Here is a 24,826-nt window from a genome sequence, read left to right on the forward strand (position 1 = left end):
AAAGGAAACAAAAAAAATACATAAATTTAATAACTAAGGAGATTAAAAATGACTGGAACTGGTTTAAGAAGTTTTTAACCCGTTATTAAAATTTAAAAGAAATGTGATTTAAAAAAAATCATGAATGGAGATGTATGAAGAGCTCGGTGAAGTTGCATGGTCAGAAATAAAAATGTGAAAGCATTTCCACACACACACACACACACACTGTGATAAAAACTCATAGGATTGGGACTAAACAGCTGTGTGTCCATAGGAAAACCACTTGTTGGTGAAACTCATTAAAAAAAAACAGACTTCAATTTGCTAGATTGGACTTTGGAGAAATGAAAAAATGATTCAGACTGACGGGCGTGTCAGGGAAAGAGAGAAGCACATGAAGCGATGCTCCCATCATGCATAGTGTCCACTGTACAAGTCCCTGGAGGCAAGGTTATTATCTTGCTTAAGTCGCTCAGGTCTAGACTCAGCAACGTTATGTGGCAATAAAATGAAGTCACCTGACGACCTGAACGTACTGAATGACCAGGGTATCACGTCAATGGAGTTTTTCTTCCCTGATGGCACAGGAGTCAAATTTTTTTTTTAAAAAAGAGAGGGAGCATGAGGAATCATTTTCACATATGAACTGGACTGAATGAATTCTTAAAACGATTTTAAAGGTCAGTGTAAGGTCAAAATTGGACACTAGCTTACAAAGCTCAAACAGGGTCATAAATATACAGTACAATATGATTCTTCCCCCTCCCAGACAGAAGTAAAAATAACTTTACTCTCAAATTGTGTGACTACAGTCACTAACATAGTTCAGGACTGAAATTGCAAAAAATTACAAAAGTGGACGTGGTTCTAACACATCATATGGCTGTAAATCAATCCCTGCTATCTGATATCACCCAAATGAGGATGGTTAAGTCTGGTTCCTCTTGAGGTTTCTTCCTATCGTCATCTCAGGGAGTTTTTCCTTGCCACCATCACCCTATTTAACTCAATATTAACTTATTTCCATAATCGTTTTTGTTTCTGTGAAACTGCTTTGTGACGACTGTAAAAGTGCTATATAAATAAAATAAAATAAAATTGAAATTGTATTTTCTTTCTTTACTAGTCAACAACAGCGAGTCTTTTGGTCCTTATGTATGAAATTCCCCACTGCCTCTCACATCAGCAAGATCATATCTATCAGATCTTTTACTTTAAAAAACTGAATGATTTATTATAAATTGGTAATGAACAATCGATTTTGGTCAGATTTAACAAAACAGGCTTAAGTTTATTTCTGCACTGATACTCTACCGTCAAGTGATCAATGTGAAAAATATGATGTGGGAAAGTGCAAAGTCTGAGAAAAACACTGTTTTAGAAAAATGATCTTTATTGTATGCATAGACAAACAGCTGTTGAGGATCTGCGCACACTGAGACAGAAACTGCACCAAACAAAAGCTGGAGTTTTTCACCTGCTAACTGTGAATAAATCGAAACGCTGAACTGTAGAACAGCAACACCTGGAAGAATTAGACACAGAGACCCAACTATTTATTTACTATAAATCAGAAGCATGAACTATAAAACCTCCAACACAGGCTGCTGAAAGGGAGCCACAGCAAGATTTTGAGACGGAGACTAAACAAAGGTGTTGCACAACTGATTTGGCGCTTGATGCTACTAAACAGCTTCTCTTATGTGGGGTTTTGTTATGCAGCATTTGTAGCAGTAGATTTAACTAGCCTTTGACTGTTTACACCTTATGCGCTTCGAACATCCGGATTATTAAAGGTAGAAATGTACAGGTGTAATTGTTACACAAGTGTAAATACATTCATACAACCATGATTTTTTAAATACAGCAGTTGAACAGAAAATTAGGAACATGAAGTAGTGCGCTAGTTTGCGGCGAATCGCATCAGGATAAGGTCACAAAACAATCAGGTGTAAACAGCGTCAAAAATCCAGCAACGTACTTTTCCTTCACACAAAGGCACCAGACGTTTAAGAAGAAAAAAAAAGAGAAAAAAAAACACTGTAAGCAGTTAAAAATAAATGCAACACTACCAACTAAGACAGATGCAAAATATAAATGAGTGCAAATGGACTGAAAGAGCTGAACTGAAACTGTAAACAAATGAAATAATACCGCAGAATAATCTGTCTAGTTGAAAACAGAGCAAAATTTTAAATTTAAACTTAAATTATAGAAAAAAAAAAAAAAATCATACTAATTTTAATACTAACTAGCCATGTTTTAAAAATCTGCTTTCCTCTACACTTGGTCGTGAAATGCGACACTGTCACACTTCTAAGACACATTACACTTTAGTATTTTTACTATTCTGACATTCCTAGGTCTATAGGAACCTCTATTTGGATAGTTACACTGTTAAATAATACAATATGCAGAAGATACCGAAGCTCAAAGGAGTGCAACTTTTTCCTTTTCAGATAATACTAAAACTCTGCAAAAAATGTGTGCAAAATACATTTCAGCAAAAAAAAAAAAAAAAGATAAAAAAAAAGCATGTGAAGCATTAAAAACTGCAGCTGAACTCAGATCTGAGCTTGACTTTCGTCAGAGGGTACGGGGTCTTCTTCAGGGTGGGGCAAATCCTCTGCTCCATGGCTTGTGGGCGGGGCATCGTCCACATCCGGCTCTGGTTTGTCAGCAGAGGCAGCAGGCTCCACATCATCACCTGCAACGACATCAGTGAGATCAGAGTGCTGGGCGGAGATGCAAAAAAGCGAGGGAATTTCAGAATTCGGTATTCATTTATTTTTAAAGAAAGCGGCGTGCAGATTAGAGATGAATCAATGGCGCGGGCTGAAAAGGTGAAGATTTGTGGTCATAATCATTGCAACAGATTTTAGACAATGATTTTCAGGAGAAAACAACACCTAATACACCTTTACTTACCCGCCAAAGAGGATTTTAAGAAATTTACCAATTATGCAAGTCCCTTTGATGGATCTGATTATTTTTCTTATTATATTGGATTATATTAAATAGGATTCTGCAGTTAATACATCAGTGGAGAATCCTGAATGGTGCAACAGAAAACTTGCGCACCATTGCTAGATGAAAAGCACGTGAAATGCAACCCCATACCATAAGCATTAATGAACAAGAGCAAAATTAATTGCGCTCTGAGTGGGAGGGACATACTCGCCCTCTCCTCCGTCAATCACAAACAAACCTTGCCAATTGCTGGCATCTGTGAGCTTATGTATGTTGAAGAGAGCAGATAGCACATTTCTCCAAAGGGTTTTAATCTGTATGTTACAAAATTAGGATGTTCAAAGATGACAATTGAGCAATATTGCTATAATATATTTGGATTTATACACAGTACTGTGCAAATGGTCTTGAATCCACTTCCTCATTTCTTCATATTAGATTAAATTAAATTATGCTAAAGAAATGAGAAAATGCTTTACTCTGACAGGGTGCAAAGTGGCTTAAGACTTAAAGAAGAGAAGAACTTTCTATCATGTCGCGTCACGTCATGTTTTTTTACTTCCCTAATGCTTTTAACATCATCCAACCTGTGCTTCTGAAGGATAAGCTGAAGTACAGGGGAGTGGACCATCATCTATCTACATAGATACTAGATCACCTCACAAACCAACCACAATATGTGAGGGCTCGAGACTGAGAGTCTGACATGATTTTCTGCAACACTGGAACCCCACAGGGAAAGGTCCTGGCTCTGTTCCTCTTCACCATCTACACTGCAGACTTCATGTTCAGCTCAGCAACCTGTCACCTGTCGAAGTTCTTTAACGACTCTGACATCGTCGGCCTGATCACAGAGGATGATGACAGAGAGTACAGAGGACTGATTCAGAACTTTGTTGACAGGTGACAACGGAACTGCCTCCAGATAAATGCAGGGAAGACCAAAGAACTGGTGGTGGACTTCCACAGGCACAAAGACACTTCACTATTACAAGTAAACATTCAGGGAAAGGACATTGTTTTGAGACAAGAGAGAGTGGACTCTCATAAATACCTGGGTGTTCACCTAAACAGCAAACTGGACTGGTCGTAGTGTTAATTTCGGCAACAAAAATAAGACGGATTTAATACGTCACAATAAAAATAAATCACAATGAATTCCTAATCTCTGTAAACACATGTAAAATTTAACTTTCTCTGTATTTTAACCCTGGTCCTGGAGCGCACTCAACCTGCACATTCATTCAGGTCTTTAACACCTTTAACTCCTCCAGTTCACTGTTTTTAACTAGCTGGTGTTCTCCAGGAGCAGAACTGAGGAAGAAATAGAGAATGTGGATGCAATGAAGATTAATTACATTAAATAATGAGAATGATCAGCAACAGATACGTTATACAAGCAACACACACATTCACAAATGCTGAGTTGATCGACAGTTTGCGGAACGCATGCATACAAGATTAATTTGGAGCAAATCAACAAAAATTATTTATGAGGAGTGTTTTTTTTTTTTTTTTTAAATCAGAGTGACGTGTCTCTAGCACAAATCAACTGATGTGAGAGGATTATAGAAACCATTTCTGGCAGCACTGAGAAAATAGTGAGCTTAGTCGAGAGAATAACAGTGATTGAGTGTGTGTGAGCAAGGAACGATTGCTTGCGGGAGCGACTGTGTGAGCAGTTGAACCTGTGTGGTCTTGGCTGAAACTGTGAACTTTGCTCCAGGATGTAACACCTAGTGAGGAACGTGGACGACGCCGTGACATTACATTTTCTAAAAACACACACACACAAAGTTTTGAATAAAATATTATAAAAAGAAAAGATGTAACACAGGACCTGCTGCTGGTGTAACTCATCTGAATTTGTGTGTGTGTGTGGGCGTGTGGTACCTTCGTGGGCGTCACTGTCCTCTGGAGTGTTCGATGCCGCTGGGGATTGTGGGTCGGGGGACTCTGAGCGGAGTCTGCGTTCGAAGTTGAACTCCGGGAGTCTGGGAGCTTGCGGGCGCGTCTTCCTCGCCGGGTTCATGACGTAGCAGTAGGCACAGCGGAAGGCTGATAAGCAAAACACACACACATAGACAGACACGCACACAAATATATAATGAATTAAACAGAATGAATAAAAACAGCAGCATATTTAACAGACAGTGTGATGTGTTGGAATCTTACCCAAATATTCAAACTCCTCCTTTAAGGCCATCCCGTTATGAGAGAAACACTGCTGGCAAATCAGGGCGTACCTGAGAGACGCAGAATGAAAGAAATGAACACACTGCCTTCACCCTCAGTGTGCCTGAGACAGACCGTGTAGATGTAGAAAAAAACAACAACAACAAAAAGCACCTGTTTTGAGGTCCGTCTCCCACCAGGTATTCGATGACTCGGTCCACTGCACTGCGTTCTCGAGGGAGGATGGGCCGTGCCATCGGCGGACCTGGAGGGTGCATCCCTGAAATGCGGGTTAACATCATCATCATCATCATGGATTTAATCATATAGAAACAAAAAGACAGAAATGTTTAACAGCACTGATAATAATAAATAACAACAGTCTAATGAATTAAATGAAACAGGACCCAACCTGTCCCCAGCACAGGTGAGTAAGGACTCATACTCCTCCTCATCTGTGGTGGTGTCTCCATGCCGCTGCCCAGCACCAGACTCGATACTGGAGTCCCATGTACATTCTCAGGAGGGCCACCGGGGGCAGTGCGAAGGGGAGTGGCTCCAGGCGGTAGGGGAGTGGCTCCAGGCGGTAGGGGAGTGGCTCCAGGCTGCAGTGGACGTAGTACGGGCCCGGGTGTGGCCATGGCAATGTGACGATGGCGAAGCTCTGGAGTCGAAACCCAGTATGTATTACATGCATTTTTGTGATTTTCATAAAATGCTATACGATATACAAGGGGCGTTCAAGTCAAAACCGTGACTTTCTCTTACATTTACAAAAGCACAGTACGGTTATGGGAGTCTTCTGAGCCTTTTCTACATGTTTGGCCCATTAAAGGAAGGAACTAGGGGCTAGTGTTGTGAGGTGAATCAGACTGGCAGTCTGATCACCGCTCTGCCGTACTGAAAAAACTTCCTACCTTGATGGTATCCAAGCACCAGTGAAGCACTGGGAGAAGTGCATTAGCGTAGCAATTATATGTAGAGAAGTAAAGGAAGTTCCTGTGTTCTGTTATTCTGCACATTCAAAAGTTTCGCTTTTGACCTGAACACCCCTCTTTTTTAGAAAGTGCCATTCTGAGACAAACTGAAGACGATAAACACACCTTGTCCTGGTTTGGGAGTCATTTGAGGTCGAACTGGAGTAGCTTCCGCTTCCTAAGAAATACGATGAATAAATATTAAATACTTGCCAAGGATGTGCACATTGAAACCACATACAATAAAACACATAGTTGTGCTAATGCACCAAAATCCAGAGACATACCACTTTGCTCTTCGACTCCGGGTCGAATCGTTCCAGAATTAATTTGGCGTTTTTGTAGGTCTCGGTTTCCATGACCTCTTCAAGCTGGAAGGAAGCAGTTTAGTATATTAGAGATCAATACATACAATGTGTGTGTGTGTGTGTGTGTGTGTATATATACTGCATATATATTATATACATGGATTTTTCTTTCAAACTAAACAGATTTGCAAACTTAAGTGTAATTTCTGATTCGTTATAACAATCAATTACAGAATGCTGATCAGTAATATTGTTTGTAAAAGAAGTCTTAGGTACCCTGTGTTTTGGGTACAAAATCTTTTTAGTACAAACTTTGTTGTAGTATTTTTTTAGTACATTTTCTGACTTTATTGTTGGTACAAAAACATTTATAATTTTTTTTAAATATCAGTATTCCACCACAATTTTAAAAGTTACAGATAAATATCTGTAAGCCACAAAAGAAAGTAGCACATTATATACAGTCGTAGCCAAAAAGTTTTGAGAATGACACAAATATTAGTTTTTACAAAGTTTACTGCTAAACTGTTTTTAGATCTTTGTTTCTGTTGTTTCTATGATGTACTGAAATATAATTACAAGCACTTCATACGTTTCAAAGGCTTTTATCGACAATTACATGACATTTATGCAAAGAGTCAGTATTTGCAGTGTTAGCCTTTCTTTTTCAGGACCTCTGCAATTCGACTGGGCTCTCAATCAACTTCTGGGCCAAATCCTGACTGATAGCAACCCATTCTTTCATAATCACTTCTTGGAGTTTGTCAGAATTAGTGGGTTTTTGTTTGTCCACCCGCCTCACGGGGATTGACCACAAGTTCTCAATGGGATTAAGATCTGGGAAGTTTCCAGGCCATGGACCCAAAATTTCAACGTTTTGGTCCCCGAGCTAATTAGTTATCACTTTAGCCCTTATGGCACGGTGCTCCATCGTGCTGGAAAATTGCATTGTTTACCAAACTGTTGTTGGATTGTTGGAAGAAGTTGTTGTTGGAGGGTGTTTTGGTACCATTCTTTATTCATGGCTGTGTTTTTGGGCAAAATTGTGAGTGAGCCCCCTCCCTTGGATGAGAAGCAACCCCACACATGAATGGTCTCAGGATGCTTTACTGTTGGCATGACACAGGACTGATGGTAGCGCTCACCTTTTCTTCTCCGGACAAGCCTTTTTCCAGATGCCCCAAACAATCGGAAAGAGGCTTCATCTGAGAACATGACTTTGCCCCAGTCCTCAGCAGTTCATTCACCATACTTTCTGCAGATCTATCTGTCTCTGATGTTTTTTTGGAGAGAAGTGGCTTCTTTGCTGCCCTTCTTGACACCAAGCCATCTTCCAAAAGTCTCACTGTGCGTGCAGATGCGCTCACACCTGCCTGCTGCCATTCCTGAGCGAGCTCTGCACTGGTGGCACTCCGATCCCGCAGCTGAATCCTCTTTAGGAGACGATCCTGGCGCTTGCTGGACTTTCTTAAACGCCCTGAAGCCTTCTTAACAAGAATTTAACCTTTTTTCTTGAAGCTCTTGATGATCCTATAAATTGTTGATTTAGGTGCAATCTTAGTATCCATAATATTCTTGCCTGTGAAGCCATTTTTATGCAACGCAATGATGGCTGCACGCGTTTCTTTGCAGGTCACCATGGTTAACAATGGAAGAACAATGATTTCAAGCATCACCCTCCTTTTAACATGTCAAGTCTGCCATTCTAACCCAATCAGCCTGACATAATGATCTCCAGCCTTGTGCTCGTCAACATTCTCACCTGAGTTAACAAGACGATTACTGAAATGATCTCAGCAGGTCCTTTAATGACAGCAATGAAATGCAGTGGAATGTTTTTTTGGGGGGGGATTAAGTTACTTTTCATGGCAAAGAAGGACTATGCAATTCATCTGATCACTCTTCATAACATTCTGGAGTATATGCAAATTGCTATTACAAAAACTTAAGCAGCAACTTTTCCAATTTCCAATATTTATGTAATTCTCAAAACTTTTGGCCACGACTGTACAAGTGATCACACTTTTGACAAATAAAAACAAACAAATGGAAGTTGCTGGGTTTTGCATGCAAGAAAAAGACGCTGCGAAAGTGAAAGTCCTTAGAAAAGCTGTGTGTGGCTCTGCAGGACGCTCAGTAAAACTTAGCTGCTTATTTTCTTATAGAAATGCATAAACTGTACCTGAGACTAAAGAATCCTCAAAGCGTTGTCGCACCAAATATTGACTTGTTTCATTAAATTGTGTTATTTAATTTTTGTTAATTTTGTAAATTACTGATTTTTATTTTTTTGCATTCTTGCTCTACAGTATTTATTTGAATGTTCCTAAGACCTTTAAACAACACTGTACATATGATCATATACATTTTCTCCACAACTGTCAAAGGCTTCACATGTTAAAAGCGTTGACTTTCCCAATGTTTCTGATTAGTAATTGGTTAATGGTGGCATTCTGGATGTGACTAGTAGAGGCTGGTTTTAAACTAGCAGTGAAAAGGAAGTATTTTCTATTATATAGCTTAAATGTCACCGATTTATTCTATGATCAACTTTGTATTTCGTTACTATGACGTTTAAACAGTGGAATCTGTAAAATAAATCCTTCCACATCCGAAGTCGGTCCATCACTGACTTCATGTAAACACGCAGAAGAAAAATACTTACTATTTTCTTTTTCTCTGCCTTCAAGTCCTCAAGTTTTTCATCTGAAACAGACAACCGGTCAGAATTAGTGAGCATTTTGTCATACCGTGGCCAGGATTGTGTTGGCTTTCCATCCTGCAACATAAAAGAAGGAGGGATTTCTCAGAAGCCTTGTAGTGCTTGTACTAAACTCAGTACCGGTACCTAAACACGACCGAGTGCTCGTTTAGAACCAGAACCAAACTTGAGCTTGTATGTCCTGCTTAATTTCCCATAGGCACAGGTCTCAGATAAAATTTACATCACATCATTTATTAAATCAATAAATTTACTATGCAAGATGGCGGTTTTAATAAGGCAAAAAAAAAACTCACTGTTCCTTTCTGTGCGTTTGGAGAAGAGGACGATGAGAAGCTTACGTGCGAACCACACACTGCAAAGACAGACATACAAAGGAGCATTAAAACAAACGATCCAAAATGAATGCAAACACACACACAGGATGTTGGTGCAGAAAGACGAGGCTCACACTGCCGGGAAGGCGATCAGGGGCAGAGCGGTGATGAGCCGGCTGATCCACTCGTCAGGCAGGTAAAGGTAATAAACACAGAAACAGGTGAACAGGTACAGAGCGGCCGAGTGGAAGAGCAGTCTGCCGACCCATAGCTTCTGCATGCGCTGGTTCTTCGTGCGGAACTCCTCGAGGTCCTTAATTTCCTACAAAAAGAAAAAAGATACACATTATACCCATAACCAATATAAAGTCATTAGAAACCGTTAATTTCATGCTACAGTATTTCCTTCACTGGAGTAATCACAGGTATCACAATATCCATCATAGTTTTAGAGCATAATTTCAATGACTCAAGTGCAAACCCTGACATTTTTCTTTTAACTGAAAAGAGACAATGCAAGTTAACATGTCTAACTTCTCAAATTTAACATCCTGACAATATTGTACATCTTGTAAAGGATTAGCCCAAGTGCTCACCTCTAGTGGGCCATAAAGGTACTGCAGGTGTGTAGTGAGAGCTCATTTATGAGAAATATATAATTTTAATTAATAAATATTTTGATGAAAAAGCAATCTGAAGAGTAATAAAACTTTTTTTATGGCACAGAATTGTGCCATGGCTTCCTTAAAGAGTTGAAAGATTAGACAATATGTAGAGAGGACAGACTGCACTATGCTGAATGAAACAGTGCTTTACCTTGTCTAAATCCTCCAGACGATCCACCGTGGAAGGTTTCGCCTGAAATTGAATCAGTTGTTAAAAAGATAAAAATAATAAATAAAAAAAAAAAAAAAGTTTATGATTGGACAAGATTTAAAAAAATCTAGAGAGAACCACAAACCCCATTACTAGAAATCCAAGGGTCACTTACTAAACTAAGGTTTACAGAATTCTGTTTCCCAGCTGCATTAACTGTAATTAAGCGTTTTCATTAGGAACAAATCATTCGTACGATGCTTAGGAACAACTGCTCCTCCACTGTCCCGCGTTCACCTTATTTTTGCGCTCTGTTTTCGGGTACACTTGCGTATTTACACTCTCCGATACAGTAGATGGCAGTATGCACCCACTTGGTGCAAGAGTCGCATTTAAACACAAAAATAGAAGCGAACAAGAAGGTTAACTTCGCCTGTTATTAGTGACATTTCAGGGAAAATGACAAGAGCAATGCTCCCTCATGCCTTCCTACTGAATCAGCTATGGCTGTGTATGTCTGAGGATGAGACTGGCTAAAAAGCAATCCACTTCCGTTCTCAGGTACGAGTGTCTTTCATATTTAATTCGATCTGCGCCCGAGTATGCCATATCGTTCCCGAGACATCTTTTCCTGCAGGCTCGGGCATGGTTCCCCAGTACAGGATGATCGCGTTCTCACTCATCGAAATGAACCAGATTTTGAGGGTCAAGCACTCTCAGAAACGGGAGGAGGGCCCTAATGTGAAATCTACCTTACTATACTGTAAACTATCCTCAGTGTTTAAGCAACTTAATTACAGAACGGGAAAATCCCAGGGTCAAACCACCATCAAGTTGCCCCTGTTGGGCCCTTGAACAAGCCCCCTAATGCACAACTGCTCAGATGTATAATGAAATAAAATGTAAGGGCGTGGAACAAAATATTGTTGTTCATCACACACTATTTTTCCCGCTTTGACTTGTTCCAGTTTTTAAATTGAGGAACGTTTATCTATTCGTGTATAGATTTTTTCTCTCTTAGAATTATTAATCTTGTTGTTGGTTTTTCGGCTGCTCCGGTCAAGGGGTCTCACAGCGGAGCATCTGATCGGCAAAACAACATGCTTTACGCTTAATGCCCTCCCTGACACAACCCTTCCATTTTATCCGGTCTTGAATGCTGGCGGCACAGGATGGGTGTGAATCGAACCCGGGCCTTCGACAAACATGTCCTTTTAAAAATCCTTCTAGAATCCTCCTATATGCTCACTCCTGGAACCGTCTGGCTCCATTTAAAGAGCGTAAAGACTGCAGTTGATTGCCCAGAGGGTTAATGTGTGAACCAGGAACCACAAAGCCATCTGTTTAGGATGAGATTAGGGGTCGAACCCCGAGGGGCCGAGTTCCTACCTTCCACCTGGAAATGATGGCCCCCATTACTGCGGCTCCTCTCGGCCTGCTCTCCACCTGGACAGGGAACAGAGAGAGAGAGGAAACTGAAGGTTATGAGAGACCAGGTTCACACTGCAGTGACCTAGATTAGATCAGATCAGATCAGATTAGAATAGAATAAATTAAGATACAGCGCCATTTTGTCACGTGGTGTAAAAGAAAGCAACAACTCATCAGTTCATTATCTACAGGACAAAAGGACAGATGAAGAAAGCAATAAAAGGATTATAACATTTAATGCATCCAGTGCTAACTGCATTTATCAGGACAAAAAAACACAAACACGTGGTTTAAAAACAACAACAATTTATTCCAAATATTTTTGAGTGTAAATAATAGTAATTTTGTAAGTTTAAGTAATAAAATAATTCGTAATGATTAATATGTATAAGGGGGGAAAAACGCATAAATATTTGCACCCTTTATACTGCGCATATAATTTAGTGCAGGAGATTATTAGGTCACGCGCGTTGCTGGCTAATTACTCAGCTAACAGGCTATTAAAATGCCCACTAACCTCATACGCTACGATTATTATTAGGATTACCATTCATCATGCTTCATAGAATGTTAACATAAAACGTAAAATCTTTAGTTACCCAGGACAGCGCACAGAGGCGTTACGGCGGGCTGGACGAGCAATAAACTCGTTAACCAGCTACTTCCGGGTTTTAGTGGCCGTTTGAAATTGTTTCAAAATAAAAGTCATGAAACTGTTTTAAGGAGAGTCTTAAAATGCCTTAAAATCAAGAAAGGTTATTTTTTATCATCATAATTATTGTTATCATTAATAATTAAAATAATTAAAATAATTAATATAATTATATTATAATTTAGACAATAATAATAAAATTAATTATAATAATTGCATTAGTCTATCCACTAATATTCATAATTCACCTACTGTATATTTGCACATCATACACCTCATTTTATTCTTATATACCTTTTTGTATGTATGTATATATATATATATATATATATATATATATATATATATATATATATATATATAAAGAATGGAATTAAAGTTATAACAAGGAGCGAACATGGCGATGCTCCAATAAGTTTATTTATTATATTATTATTAATAAGTGTATATATATATATATATATATATATATATATATATATATATATATATATATATATATACTGTATATATACAGTATATGTAGTATGGAGCAAAATATATAGTTATGTTGTTAGCATGTTAATTTGCCACAGTACGCAAATGTACAGTAAGTGTTCAAAGTGTGTGCACTGTTTTGATAGTCTGGCCCCTGGGACAAATTTTCGATGCACAATACATATCCAAAAAAGAAAATGCATTTGATGTTTTTTGGACTTATGAAGGTTGTTGCTCCCTGTGATTGTGCGTCCAGCCTTGTGCTGCCATCTGTTGGCGTATTACAAAACTAGTCTCAAAACATTTTGATACCACCTCCTATAATTTTTCTCATGCTCATTTCTGTTGAAGCATGGTCAGCTTCCATGTGTATTTATTTATATTGACTACAATATACATTTGGATAGGATAGGATTTGTAATTCCATGTCTATTGTCTATTGTGTTATGTTATTATCCTTTCTACTAGATGATTGAAATTTCCTTTAACAGCAATAATATCTTTTATAAGTATCTATCTATCTATCTATCTATCTATCTATCTATCTATCTATCTATCTATCTATCTATCTATCTATCTATCTATCTATCTATCTATCTATCTATCTACCTATCCAATAATATTCCTCTCTGCACAATGTTGTACTACTGCACACACCTTGCACAGTCATTAGGGTGTGTGTGTTATTAGGGTATTTTTTTCCAGATCTGCACCCTCAAATGTTTGTGTGTGTGTGTGTGATTGAATCCAAATGAACCGTTTCCCCAGGATATCTCATACAGAGACATATTAAATGATTATATTGTCTTCCATGAGTGTGTGTATGTGTGTACCCCGTGATGGATTGGCACACTGTCCAGGGCGTACCCTGCCTCGTGCTCTAAGTTAAGTCTCCGGGGATAGGCTCCAGGCCCCTCCAGACTCTGAATAAAGGATAAAGCTGTACGGAAGACTTCCAAAGGACCGTAAGGTATTTATATGATAATAAGATAGGAAGAGAGAGAGAGAGAGAGAGAGAGAGAGAGAGAGTTCAGTGTAATGCATGCTCTGCCATTTCACAGTGATCTGTGTAAAATAAGCACCACCCACATTATTATTATCATGATTAGACAATTATAACAACGAATACACTCAGAAATAAAGTGAGTAACAGCAGGTTTACTCGTCGATGATTTATCTGACAGCATGAGAGGAACATCATATGAACATCCTCCAGCCTGTGTACTGTGTCTTTGTACCTTAAATTAGCTGCAAAGGATCATCAGTACTCATTAAGTTCCAGTAATTGAGCTTTAAAAAAATGAAACTATTTATATGACCAGAGATATAAAAGTGTGTCTTCTTATTTTAGTAATAGAAATTGTCGTTGTAATGGTACAAATGAGGCTTAATAAAAAACAACATGAAACCGAAAATAAAATTAAAAAACGACTCTACCTATTACTATATCTATCTATCTATCTATCTATCTATCTATCTATCTATCTATCTATCTATCTATCTATCGAAATCTCTCTCTCTCTCTCTCTCTCTCTCTCTCTATATATATATATATATATATATATATATATATATATAGCCTATATGACTAAACATTTTCTACCTTGTGTTTTATTAGGTATTGTATTCTTCTTACTATAATAATAGCTAATAATAATAATAATAATAATAATAATAATAATAATAATAATATGTATTATTATTATTATTATTATTATTATTATCTGTCTGCAAATAAGGCACAATAACACACACACCCTAATGAATTCCTAGAAGAATCGGAAATTCGAAAGAATCCCAGCGTCCATTTTGAAGCGCATGAATATTGGTAGAATATTGTAGAAAATAATATTTACCCCCCCACACACACACACAAAAAAAAGGGGAAGAAAAACATAATCTTATAGTCAAAGTGTTCATAATGAGAATTAATAGTAATAGCCTAATAAAATATACAGACTAACAAACAATACAAGTAAAAAGTAAAACACAGTGAAGATGACCCTGAAAAGAACTGAATGCATGCATTAGGGTTTATGGTTTTAATATTTATTTATTCATTCATTTATTTATCTATTATATAAAAGAAATACGGAACGCGTTTTAGGTTCAGTGATATTGAACTGTCTGTGCCACTACTGCACTTCAACTATTTCCCTCTAAAAAAGGCGCATATAAAGCCGCATCGGGTGTGTGTGTGTGTGTGTGTGTGTGTCTTTTCGTGCTTTTTGTCGGTTGAGGGTGTGAATCGTTCATTGCCCCTCTATTGTGCGCAAGAGAAGAAAAAAACCCGGGGCTGTTTCTAAGGTATCCGAGCGCGCGCTTGATTTACAGCCGCGGTAGTAAAAAACGGGAGATTTTACGAGGCTCGCGCGCCCGCCATTGGCCCGCAGCGGAGCAGAGGCGAGGAGCTCGCGCCAGTCCCGGCCCCTTCTACCCGCTCCTTTCCCACGCGCTCCAGTAACGCCGAGGACACACACAGTCCTGCTCTTCTTCTCCATCATGCATCCATCAGGAGCCACATGCAGCAGCACTAATTATTTTCATAATACATGCAATTTTATTACTAATAAGTCTAAAAAATAACTACTTATAAATGAGTAAGTTTTTTTTGTGCTTCAGGTGGTAAGTAGACTACCATCTCATTCATCATCTACATTTTTTCCATCTTATCCATCATCTCCATCAAAAGTCATACATTCTTCTAAACTGAGCTTCATTTGGGAAAGCTCTTTCAAACATTTTTAATTTATAATATTTAGTAAATTCATATATATATATATATATATATATATATATATATATATATATATATATATATATATAAATCCATCCAGCTTCATCTTCACTATCCTGTTGCAACCCGAATGCGCATCATTTTTTCTTTCTGTCGTTCGTTTTTATGCCTGCTCTTTTCTAAAGAATATTAACAAAAAAAAATAATAATAATACAAGTAAAAAAATCGTAATTATTATTGGGTTGAGGCAAAAAAGAAAAAAAACAAAGCAACAAAGCAAAAGGATGAGAGATTGGAATCAGACTTTACTACCTTACTGCAATGCGGCGAGGGGGAGACAGTCAGACAGACAGACAGACTGAGACAAAGACAAATGGAGACAAAGACAGACTGTCTCTAACCTATAAGCATATAAATTTCGTTTTTCTTTTTAAAAAATGATTTAAAAACAAGATTGAAACAAATTTTTCTTTACATTTTAGTGCATTGCTTCTTATTCCACTATTTGAGTATTTGAATGGCATCACTTTCACTAATTCAAATATTTTCTAGATTAGATTATATTTTCTAGATTAGATTATAAACTAGACTACTAAATGCATGCTTTATATTTGCTTACATATTCTGCGCATACTTCAATCTGAAAATATTTTTCTCCGTATAAGAGGAAAACAAATGCAGTTGTTCATTTAAAATTTTTCTCTACAGTGCATGTGTGTATGCCATCTTACGCATTTCTAATCATCATGGTTTCCAGGCAGTTGGAAGTGTTTCTGACTAAACCCTCGCCGATGGACAGAAGTTCGGGCTCTCGTTGTTGATGTATACCCTGTAGAACCGAATGTGTGTGGGCTCGCCGCAGTCACAGATTCGGTTTTAGGGGAGTATATGAGCGACGCAAAAGCACCGACTCCGAGCGAGATTTTCGTCCTCAAAGCCACGTTTATAAATATATATTGTTCATCACATTAATGCATTATTGCCTTATGTATTATTATATATTATAAATCACTGATGTATTCTTTTGGAACAGAAAAGATAAGAATAAAACACGCGCCCACACACACACACACACACACACACACACAAAGACGCATCATTACATTCCTATTTAATCAGAAACATGTACAGTTTTAGCATTTAATCAAAAGAAAATGTAAATAAAATAAATTCGAGCACTCAAGTTTGAAAAGATTCTTTTTTCATTCTTTAAGACGTTTTTTGTTTCATGTATACATCCCGCCGATTAAAGGCTGCCTCCATGAATAAACGAATTTCTTGCATTACTGTCTTTAATACGCCTGAATTTACTAGTGCTATGTATAAATCCATTGTTAATTGTTTGAAATGTTTCTTGTTTTTTCTTTATTTTTGATTTTGCGACATTTTTTTTTATTCCACACACGGAAAACAACAATAAAAAAACTGAAAGATTGATGTGTAACATGTGTTTATATTTTCTTTACTTTTATAAGATAACATATTAATATTAAAATATATAAATACTTACCTTGGAAGTTTTCCACTGTCATAAAATAATACACACTATTAAATAAATATAAAATTAAAAATGCTTGTTGTAAATTTATTATAAGATTTATATATCTGTCAAAGCTGCATTCATTATCTTTTAAACCACAAAACAATGCATGTAAAAAATGATAAGAGACTGATTAATAAATCCTCTAACACCGTGGGGGATTGAGGAAACAAATAAAACGAAAAATAAATCCTTTAGAAAGGTAAGGTGTAAGATGTATATAGATAGATAGATAGATAGATAGATATGCTCTTTGGTTTGTTCCTCTGCATCATCCCTTAATGATGGGATAATTTGGGAACACCAATTATCTTAATCTGAATGTTTTTGGACTGTGAGAGGAAACCGGAGTACTTAGAGGAAACCCACACAGACAGACAGACAGACAGACAGACAGATAGATAGATAGATAGAGTCAGACAGACATAGATCCTGTTCTTTAGCACTAGTTAGTGCGGCAGTGTGCAGGAGCTATTTGCTCCCTGGTTAACCTTTACGTATTTTTCGCCCTTAACTCTCACAAAAACAAAAAAAAAGAACCTCATATCTTTATTCATCGTAGATACGTAAGATACTTATTGTAAATAGATAATATAACCATAAAGATAATTCTATATGTAAAAGAAAAAACAGGTTTCTCGGTATTTTTTTATAGGGCGTGTAAGTGCGCCCACTCAGGACCTTTACCATGACAACCCCCCGGAAGTGGAGGGATCTGATCCCTGATTGGACGTCAACCCGGAAGCACTGCGTCACAGCGTCACACTGCGTCCCTCCGTCGCTTCCTTGCTTTGCCCTTGTGTAGAAAAGCAGCGTGTTTTCTGATTAAACACTCTTACAGCGTTCGCGTTGCGGTCTGAGCAGAGCCGGTACTGCACCTCGACATGTCTCTTGCTGCAGAGGCTTTCGTCTCTCAGATAGCAGGTGTGTACATTCGAGCTGCTAATTAATTAGCCGCGGCGGCTAGCTAATGACAGTTAATACGTTTCTCTCTCACACACACGTACACACTCACCGAGGCTTTTTAAATGTGGCTACACTAAAAATATAACATTACATTTAATTATTAACTTGATATTTATTCATGTGCTTGTTATATTTGCTTTGGAGACCCGTCAAAGCTAGGTTAGTTAGCATGGAGCTAACTGCCAGAGGATGGCATTGAAGACTCCTGCCAGCCTCCTCTACAGTTTACCTCCATGCATGCTCATGTCGTGCCAGCTGGACGCACTTGCTGTCATAAAGTCAGACCTCTGTGTGGGGAATTTAGTTAATGCAAGTCGCTGTGTTGGGTCTTGACACGATTTGCATATGCATTAATACGTCATTATCATTTGCACATCCGAAAAAAAAGAAGAAAAAGTGTCCCTTTTTAAATGCTTAGAAAAGAATAGAGGAAAATACTGGAGGAGTTAAAAAAAAAAAAACGATCGATATTTTAATATGGGAAGAAGTTTTTGGTTTCGACACTGTGAATGATCTATTTATACACAAACACCTTTAAGAGATCAAAAAGTACAGAAAATTAAAATTTTATGATAACATGCACTTCGTCTCTTTAAGGACACTTATAGAGTACAAATGAAAATGATCAGATTGTCCTTGATGAGCAAGTCGAGGGGCGAGGGTGGCAAGGAGGTAACTTTTAGACTCAACAGGCTTGTCCTTACTTGGGTGATAAAGGATAGCAGGAATTGTTTTGCAGTCATACTTATGTACAGGACATGTATTTAGGTTAATATGGAGGCCAGTATCATTGTTGAAGGCTTAGGTGCGAAACTGTAGGAATTTTAGTCCTGAACTATTGAGTGACTGCAGTCACAAGTCCTCAGAGAACAGCTGTTCCCGAGTCCAGGACATCTCCATTTCCATGGTTAAGTGGAATTGTCCTCAGCCGTAGCTGTGAGCGTGAGAAAATCGCTCAGGACTTTGCATCAATCGTCCCTTATGTGAAAATGCCCTAAGAAAAAAAACCTCAAAGTGTTTGTCTGTATAGGTGGGATGCATATCTCTAAAAGTGCATGCAGTTTTTAGTAACCGGTCTGATGTGATGTGTCTTTTGCAGCTGCAGAGCCATGGCCAGAAAACGCCACGCTCTATCAGCCCTTAAGGGGTAGGTTTTATTCATTAATGCAGTTTTTGCAGTTTGGTGTGTTTGTCCTTGTACAGATATTTCCCTATATTTACTTTCTTTCCTAGAGGATCAAATTCTCCTGTCTGATTGTGCATCGTCTTTGGCAGTTCAGGTAAATTAAATCACCAACATCTTGGCATCATGTAATAATAAGAACATCCCTGATTATTACAGATTGGGGGGGGGAGATCAATTCAGTTTAAATTGTGATTGTGATTCTCACACAATTATTTATTTTTTAAAATAAAATATAGAAATGACCTGGTCAATTGGCTAGTGACCAGAAGTGCACCTATGTATCATGATGATATTGTATCGAGTGGTGACCCGGTGATTCCCACCCCTACTGATTATGTATTAAAATGTCTTTGTGTCTTTCAGGCGTACCTCAGGATGTTGGCGCTGCCGGTGCAAGTACGCTGCCGTGCTAACGCTGAATACATGTCACCCTCAGGTAACACTCACCATCACATTGTAATCAGGATGAAGTCAGTACAAATATACTGTACATAATGTATATTTCAAGATTTGTGTTACCGGTCCGGGCCGAATTTTTTATTTTATTTTAAAGAAGAATTTTGTTTGTACACATGTGATGTTTATTTGGAAAATGTGCTGGTAGTTTAAAGCAGACGTGTGTTCAGATTATTAGCCAATACAGAAATAATATGAATGTTAACTGTCAAGTAAAAAAAAAATAAATAAATAACATAAAGCACAGACTTTAATAAGTGCAATAATGAAGAGCAAACTAAGGGCTGATCGGAACTAAGGGCTATGTCTGACTATTTGTCTCCATTTGTGTCCATTTTATTTATTTATAAAAAAAAAAAAAAAAATTCCTGTTTTTAGGTAAAGTTCCTTTCATCCATGTTGGTAATCAGGTTGTGTCCGAGCTGGGCCCGATCGTTCAGTTTACAAGAGCAAAGGTATGACCATGTTTGAAATTAAAACTCATGTTTTCAAGTCTCATGACAACTGGATTAATTTCTGTTATTAGTTAAATCCAATATTGTTTGTTCAAATACTGCGAATACAGTTCTGTGCAAGAGTCTTGAGCCCCCGTCATTTCTTCATACTAAATGAATTTAATTTGCGTAGATTCAAATAATCTTAGCAGCAACCTTTTCCCTTCTCGCCTGTTTCATTTTCTCAGCATTCAGCATCATTAATATACTAATCACCGACATGATCATCTCTCATCATCTGCACCTGTTTCTCACTGCCTTAACATGGATGTATTTTTTTGCTTGAAAGAAAAGTATTCCTCTGAAACTTCTCAGATTCAGGGACTGGAATTAAAAACTTCTCCAGGAAGCCTTGGAGAGCTATTTTCTCAAGAATACTTTAAAGAGTACAAGATACAAGAACTTTTTGTAAGCAGAATATGAAGACGTGAGAGGGGCTCAAGACTTTCACACCGCATTTTGCTATTGAAACCTTGTGACCCTTTTGCTAGTTTTAACAAATTCATCCTTATTTTGTTACCTGGTTTGAAGATAGTGTTCTTCTTCTTTTTTTCCCCTTGCTTTTATTTCTCCCTTCATTTCTGCAGGGCCACTCTCTGAGTGACGGACTGGACGACGTGCAGAGAGCAGAGATGAAGGCGTACATGGAGCTGGTCAACAACATGCTGTTCACAGCAGAGGTGCAGGACAGCATTCACACACACACACAGACACACACACTCTTCCCACTATTAACCATTACTCATTCATAGTTTTTCATTAAATTCCATTATCTGTTTTTTTTTTTTTTCTCTAGTTGTACATTCAGTGGTGTGATGAAAATACAGCTGCAGAGGTAACGTTATAAACATCTGCATACAATATATAAATGTTAGAGTTTAATCATGTGGATGCTCAGCAGATAATCAAATACATAAGACTGACAGAATATTGCAGAACGGGAAGATATTATGTGTTGCATTGTCCTGGGTGTGCTACCTCTCTATAAAGGGTAATCCCAAACCGGAATCCATATTAATTTACATGTGTAGTTAATTTTTGGCCTTGTTGCTACGAAGTTGCCAGATGATTCACTGGAAGACGATGTAGGGTGTGGAAGATTATTTGTAATTAACAGCAGTAATATTTGTATAGTGTCAGGGTTATCTAGATGACCTCTGACCTTTTAAATTTAACCTGTGGTCTCGTTGGTCAGTAAAAAAAAAAAAATCCTCAGAGTGGGAACTCAACGAGGACTTGCACACGTTCTGCTCAGTTATAAAATAGTTCTCTCCTGTGGTTGTTTAGATCACAAGGCCGCGTTACAGCAGTCCATACTCTTGGCCTCTGAACCACATCCTGGCCTATCAGAAGCAGTGGGAGGTCCGGAGGAAGATGAACGCTATCGGCTGGGCAGGAAAGACTCTGGAGCAGGTCAGTTATGGAAAGAACATGTCTTGTAATTCTGCTGGTCTAATCACTGTACTGATTTGTTGAAATGTTTGTGTGTTCTCTGTTTTCAGGTGTATGAGGATGTTAGTCAGTGTTGTCAGGCTCTCTCACAGCGACTCGGCACCCAGCCTTTCTTTTTCAATAAACAGTGAGCACCAAACACACACACACACACCATGGTGCTGTTATATCTACTTATATCTAAGGACAAATTAGTATTGAGAGAGCAAAAATCAAAACACTTCATCAGTATAACATAAGCTGAGTTGATGTGAAGTATTCAAATTCAAATTTTATTTGTCACATACACAGTCATACACATACACAGTACGATATGCAGTGAAATGCTTAGACAACTGCCTGTGACCTTAAAATAAAAGACTATGAATAGAAAATAAATATTAAAAAGAAAACAGAAGGTAAATTTAACTAAGAAAGAATAAAATAAAATGTAAAATTAAAATAAAATAACTGTACAGTACAAATTATACAATATAAGAAAAATATATGAAAAATATAGAAAAATAAGAGACAGCTGTACTGTACAGAGATAGAATTTATGGACTTTTTGTGTGGAAATAAATTTGAATCTAAATTGAATATAAATCGAAAATATCACATATTTAAAGTGTTTAAAGTGACTTGTGCATTCGGGTAACAGAACCTCCCTCTGAACCGGAACTTCCTGTTTCAGCCTTTGTTTGTATTTTGGCATGAGGAAGATGGCGGCGTGGTCGGATTTACTAAACGGTGGACGAGATTGTGCCTTGTAGCCGTCCTTGACTGTAGTGTAGAAGTGGTCCAGTGTCCTTTCGCCCCTGGTGGGGCAGGTGATGTGCTGATAAAAGTTCGGCGCTGCGTCCCGCAGCGTCTCGGTGTTGTGTCTGGTGCCGTGCGAGTGCCTCATGCAGCTTGCATAAGGCAGTGTCAGTGTCTGCTATAAACGGCGCTGATTATGACCGATGTAAACTCCCGAGGTAGATAAAAAGGACGACACATGATGGACAGTAATTCCAGGTTTGGTGTGCAGGAGCGTGTGAGTGGAACAACGCTTGCACTGTTGCACCAGCTGTTGTTCACCATTAAGCACACGCCGCCTCCCCTTTACTTCCCCAAGTTCCGTGTTCTGTCCATGCGGTGAACCGAGAAGAACTCAGGCGGCTGGATGGCGTGGTCCGGTACCACTGGGTTCAGCCATGTCTCGCCAGTCCCGAATGTCTCTCTGGAACTTTACCATGGCCCTGAAAGCAAACAAGCTTTTTTTTCAGTGACTGAACGTTGGCAAGCAGGATGCTAGGCAGAGGTGTGCGGTGTGCACAAGCTCTCAGCCTGTTCCTGACGCCGGCTTGTTTCCCTCGGGGCCGCCGCTTTGCGTCGCATGCTTTATTCTTCCTCAGGATCTTACTCGGCCAGCTCGGATCTGGAATTTAAAAACTTCGAATTGTGAGTACATTGTATACCAATAGAAAAAAAAGAGTGTCTTTATTGTATCTACTGTACTCATTGGTGATGAATTAGCCGGTTTAAAGTTACTGAAAGGTAACTTAAAAGATGAAAAGGAAGTAAAATAGGTCGGAGCCGTCGTGACGGCAGCCGACCTCACTGGCGCTATTATACTAGGGTACATGTTTTGGTTTTTAATTTGACCTTGCAGAGACCTTGCTTATTTTTTAAATCGTCGCTATGGGGACGGTCAGGGATGTGACGTCACATCCGTTTTCAGTTTACAGCCGGTTGTAGTGCAAAATCCAGTTTACGACCAGGTCTTGAAACGACACCCAATCAGTTCAACTAACAATCAGGCTTCAGCTCACTTTACGACTATCATTTCCTTAACACTGACAACAGTTTCCTTAATAACAATAAGAATATGTGATGTATGTTGCATTTCACAGTGGGACCTAAAGGCACCCTACAGATACGTCATGTTGCGTAATAGCAAAAGTGGGAAGCATGTAAACACATTATAAAAGCATGTAAATACATTTTAACTCTTTTGTGTATAAAATAGTTTTAGTTTAACTATTTTAGTTTTAGTTTTTTTTAAACAAATAATAGCAATATTTTTGACATAATGCATGCAGTTTCACTGTGTCTCATGATTCAGGGGCTTTTGGAGGTAAAAAAACGTCATTTATATCTTATATTTTCCTACAAAAAGCTCTAACTGATTTCTAAGTCTGAAATGAACAGAATTCTAGTTATATATTCTGGAAGCTGCGTAATTGTATGCTGTTTTCCAAAGTTGAAGGATTTCAACTATAGATGTGAATAATTCTAACACACACATCGTTTGCAACTCCTAAGGCCGACTGAACTGGACGCCCTGGTGTTCGGTCACCTCTTCACAATCCTGACCACGCGCCTCACCACCGACGAGCTCAGCGAGAAGATCAAGTCCTACAGCAACCTGCTGTCCTTCTGCAGAAGAATCGAACAGACTTATTTTGAGTCGCAGAACAGAGACAGCCAATCCGCGGCATCGGATTACTCAAAAGGCCCCTCCCTTATGTGAATCCCTGCCGCCTTGACTTCCCTTTATTCATTGATGTGATAAGTGATGTATACCTGATCCTGAGGCATCCAATCCAGCGATTCTGTTTGTTGCACGCACACAAACTAGTGGGTAAAAGATAAAGGATCAATCAAATAGACCTGATGTTCCTCAGTTTTTAAACATACTTAGACATTCTTTCCAGCACTCCCTTTGTCTGATCACTAAATTAAGCTGGTCAGAATACGGTATAATATACAGTAGATTAAGATTCAAATATGTGTTGGGTGCAAGGTTCGCTTTTACACACAAATACTGAACTCTTTAAGTTGTATCTCGGAATTTCTGTGTATCTAAACAGTATGTATTAAAGAGCACCATAATTCCTAAATGATTCGCTCTTTGAAAAGATGTACATATGTGGAATTAAAGCTGACATCCTGCTTTATCATGAACCTCCTTGCCTCTATTTTATTTCAAATCCAAAGTCCAGAACTAAAATTGTTTTGTTTATAACAGAATGTTCTGTTTGTATATTTTGTAATTTATTTGGGTGCTTTTAAAATGCCTGCAATTCTGACTTAAATCATCTGAATAAGAATACAATGTACTGTACTTTGATAGTTCTTTTGATCGTCCAGTAGATGGCAGAGTTGCTTTGGCGCGTCTGCTGTAAGTAAGAGCATGTGGTAGA

At 38.3% G+C, this 24,826-nt stretch overlaps 2 protein-coding genes across 3 annotated transcripts; one reads left to right on the forward strand and one right to left on the reverse strand.

Annotated features, from left to right (window-relative positions):
- Positions 1 to 1,357: 1,357 nt before the first annotated feature.
- Positions 1,358 to 12,372, reverse strand: lnpk (lunapark, ER junction formation factor). 2 transcript variants are annotated; one of them, XM_053499580.1, is made up of 14 exons: positions 12,298 to 12,372; positions 11,657 to 11,713; positions 10,268 to 10,309; positions 9,586 to 9,773; positions 9,431 to 9,489; positions 9,078 to 9,118; positions 6,392 to 6,475; positions 6,231 to 6,282; positions 5,540 to 5,791; positions 5,302 to 5,407; positions 5,128 to 5,198; positions 4,846 to 5,010; positions 4,641 to 4,727; positions 1,358 to 2,689 (listed from the first exon to the last, which is right to left on the reverse strand). In XM_053499580.1, exons 2-14 carry the CDS (start codon positions 11,681 to 11,683, stop codon positions 2,547 to 2,549), a joined length of 1,317 nt encoding a protein of 438 aa, XP_053355555.1. In that variant the 5' UTR covers positions 11,684 to 11,713; positions 12,298 to 12,372; the 3' UTR covers positions 1,358 to 2,546. The 2 variants fall into 2 exon arrangements, with proteins under 2 accessions (XP_053355555.1, XP_053355556.1); XM_053499581.1 differs by lacking the exon at positions 4,641 to 4,727 and having other exon boundaries at positions 12,298 to 12,370.
- A 5,480-nt stretch (positions 12,373 to 17,852) lies between these two features.
- mtx2 (metaxin 2) lies at positions 17,853 to 24,587 on the forward strand. The gene is made up of 10 exons (XM_053497640.1): positions 17,853 to 18,029; positions 19,171 to 19,218; positions 19,305 to 19,351; positions 19,621 to 19,693; positions 20,092 to 20,168; positions 20,795 to 20,887; positions 21,004 to 21,042; positions 21,495 to 21,620; positions 21,710 to 21,786; positions 23,946 to 24,587. The coding sequence occupies exons 1-10, from the start codon at positions 17,990 to 17,992 to the stop codon at positions 24,151 to 24,153; spliced, it is 828 nt and encodes a 275-aa protein (XP_053353615.1). The 5' UTR covers positions 17,853 to 17,989; the 3' UTR covers positions 24,154 to 24,587.
- The last annotated feature ends 239 nt before the right edge of the window (positions 24,588 to 24,826 follow it).

The sequence above is a fragment of the Clarias gariepinus genome, chromosome 6 (genome assembly GCF_024256425.1).
Source record: "Clarias gariepinus isolate MV-2021 ecotype Netherlands chromosome 6, CGAR_prim_01v2, whole genome shotgun sequence".
Classification (NCBI taxonomy): domain Eukaryota; kingdom Metazoa; phylum Chordata; class Actinopteri; order Siluriformes; family Clariidae; genus Clarias; species Clarias gariepinus.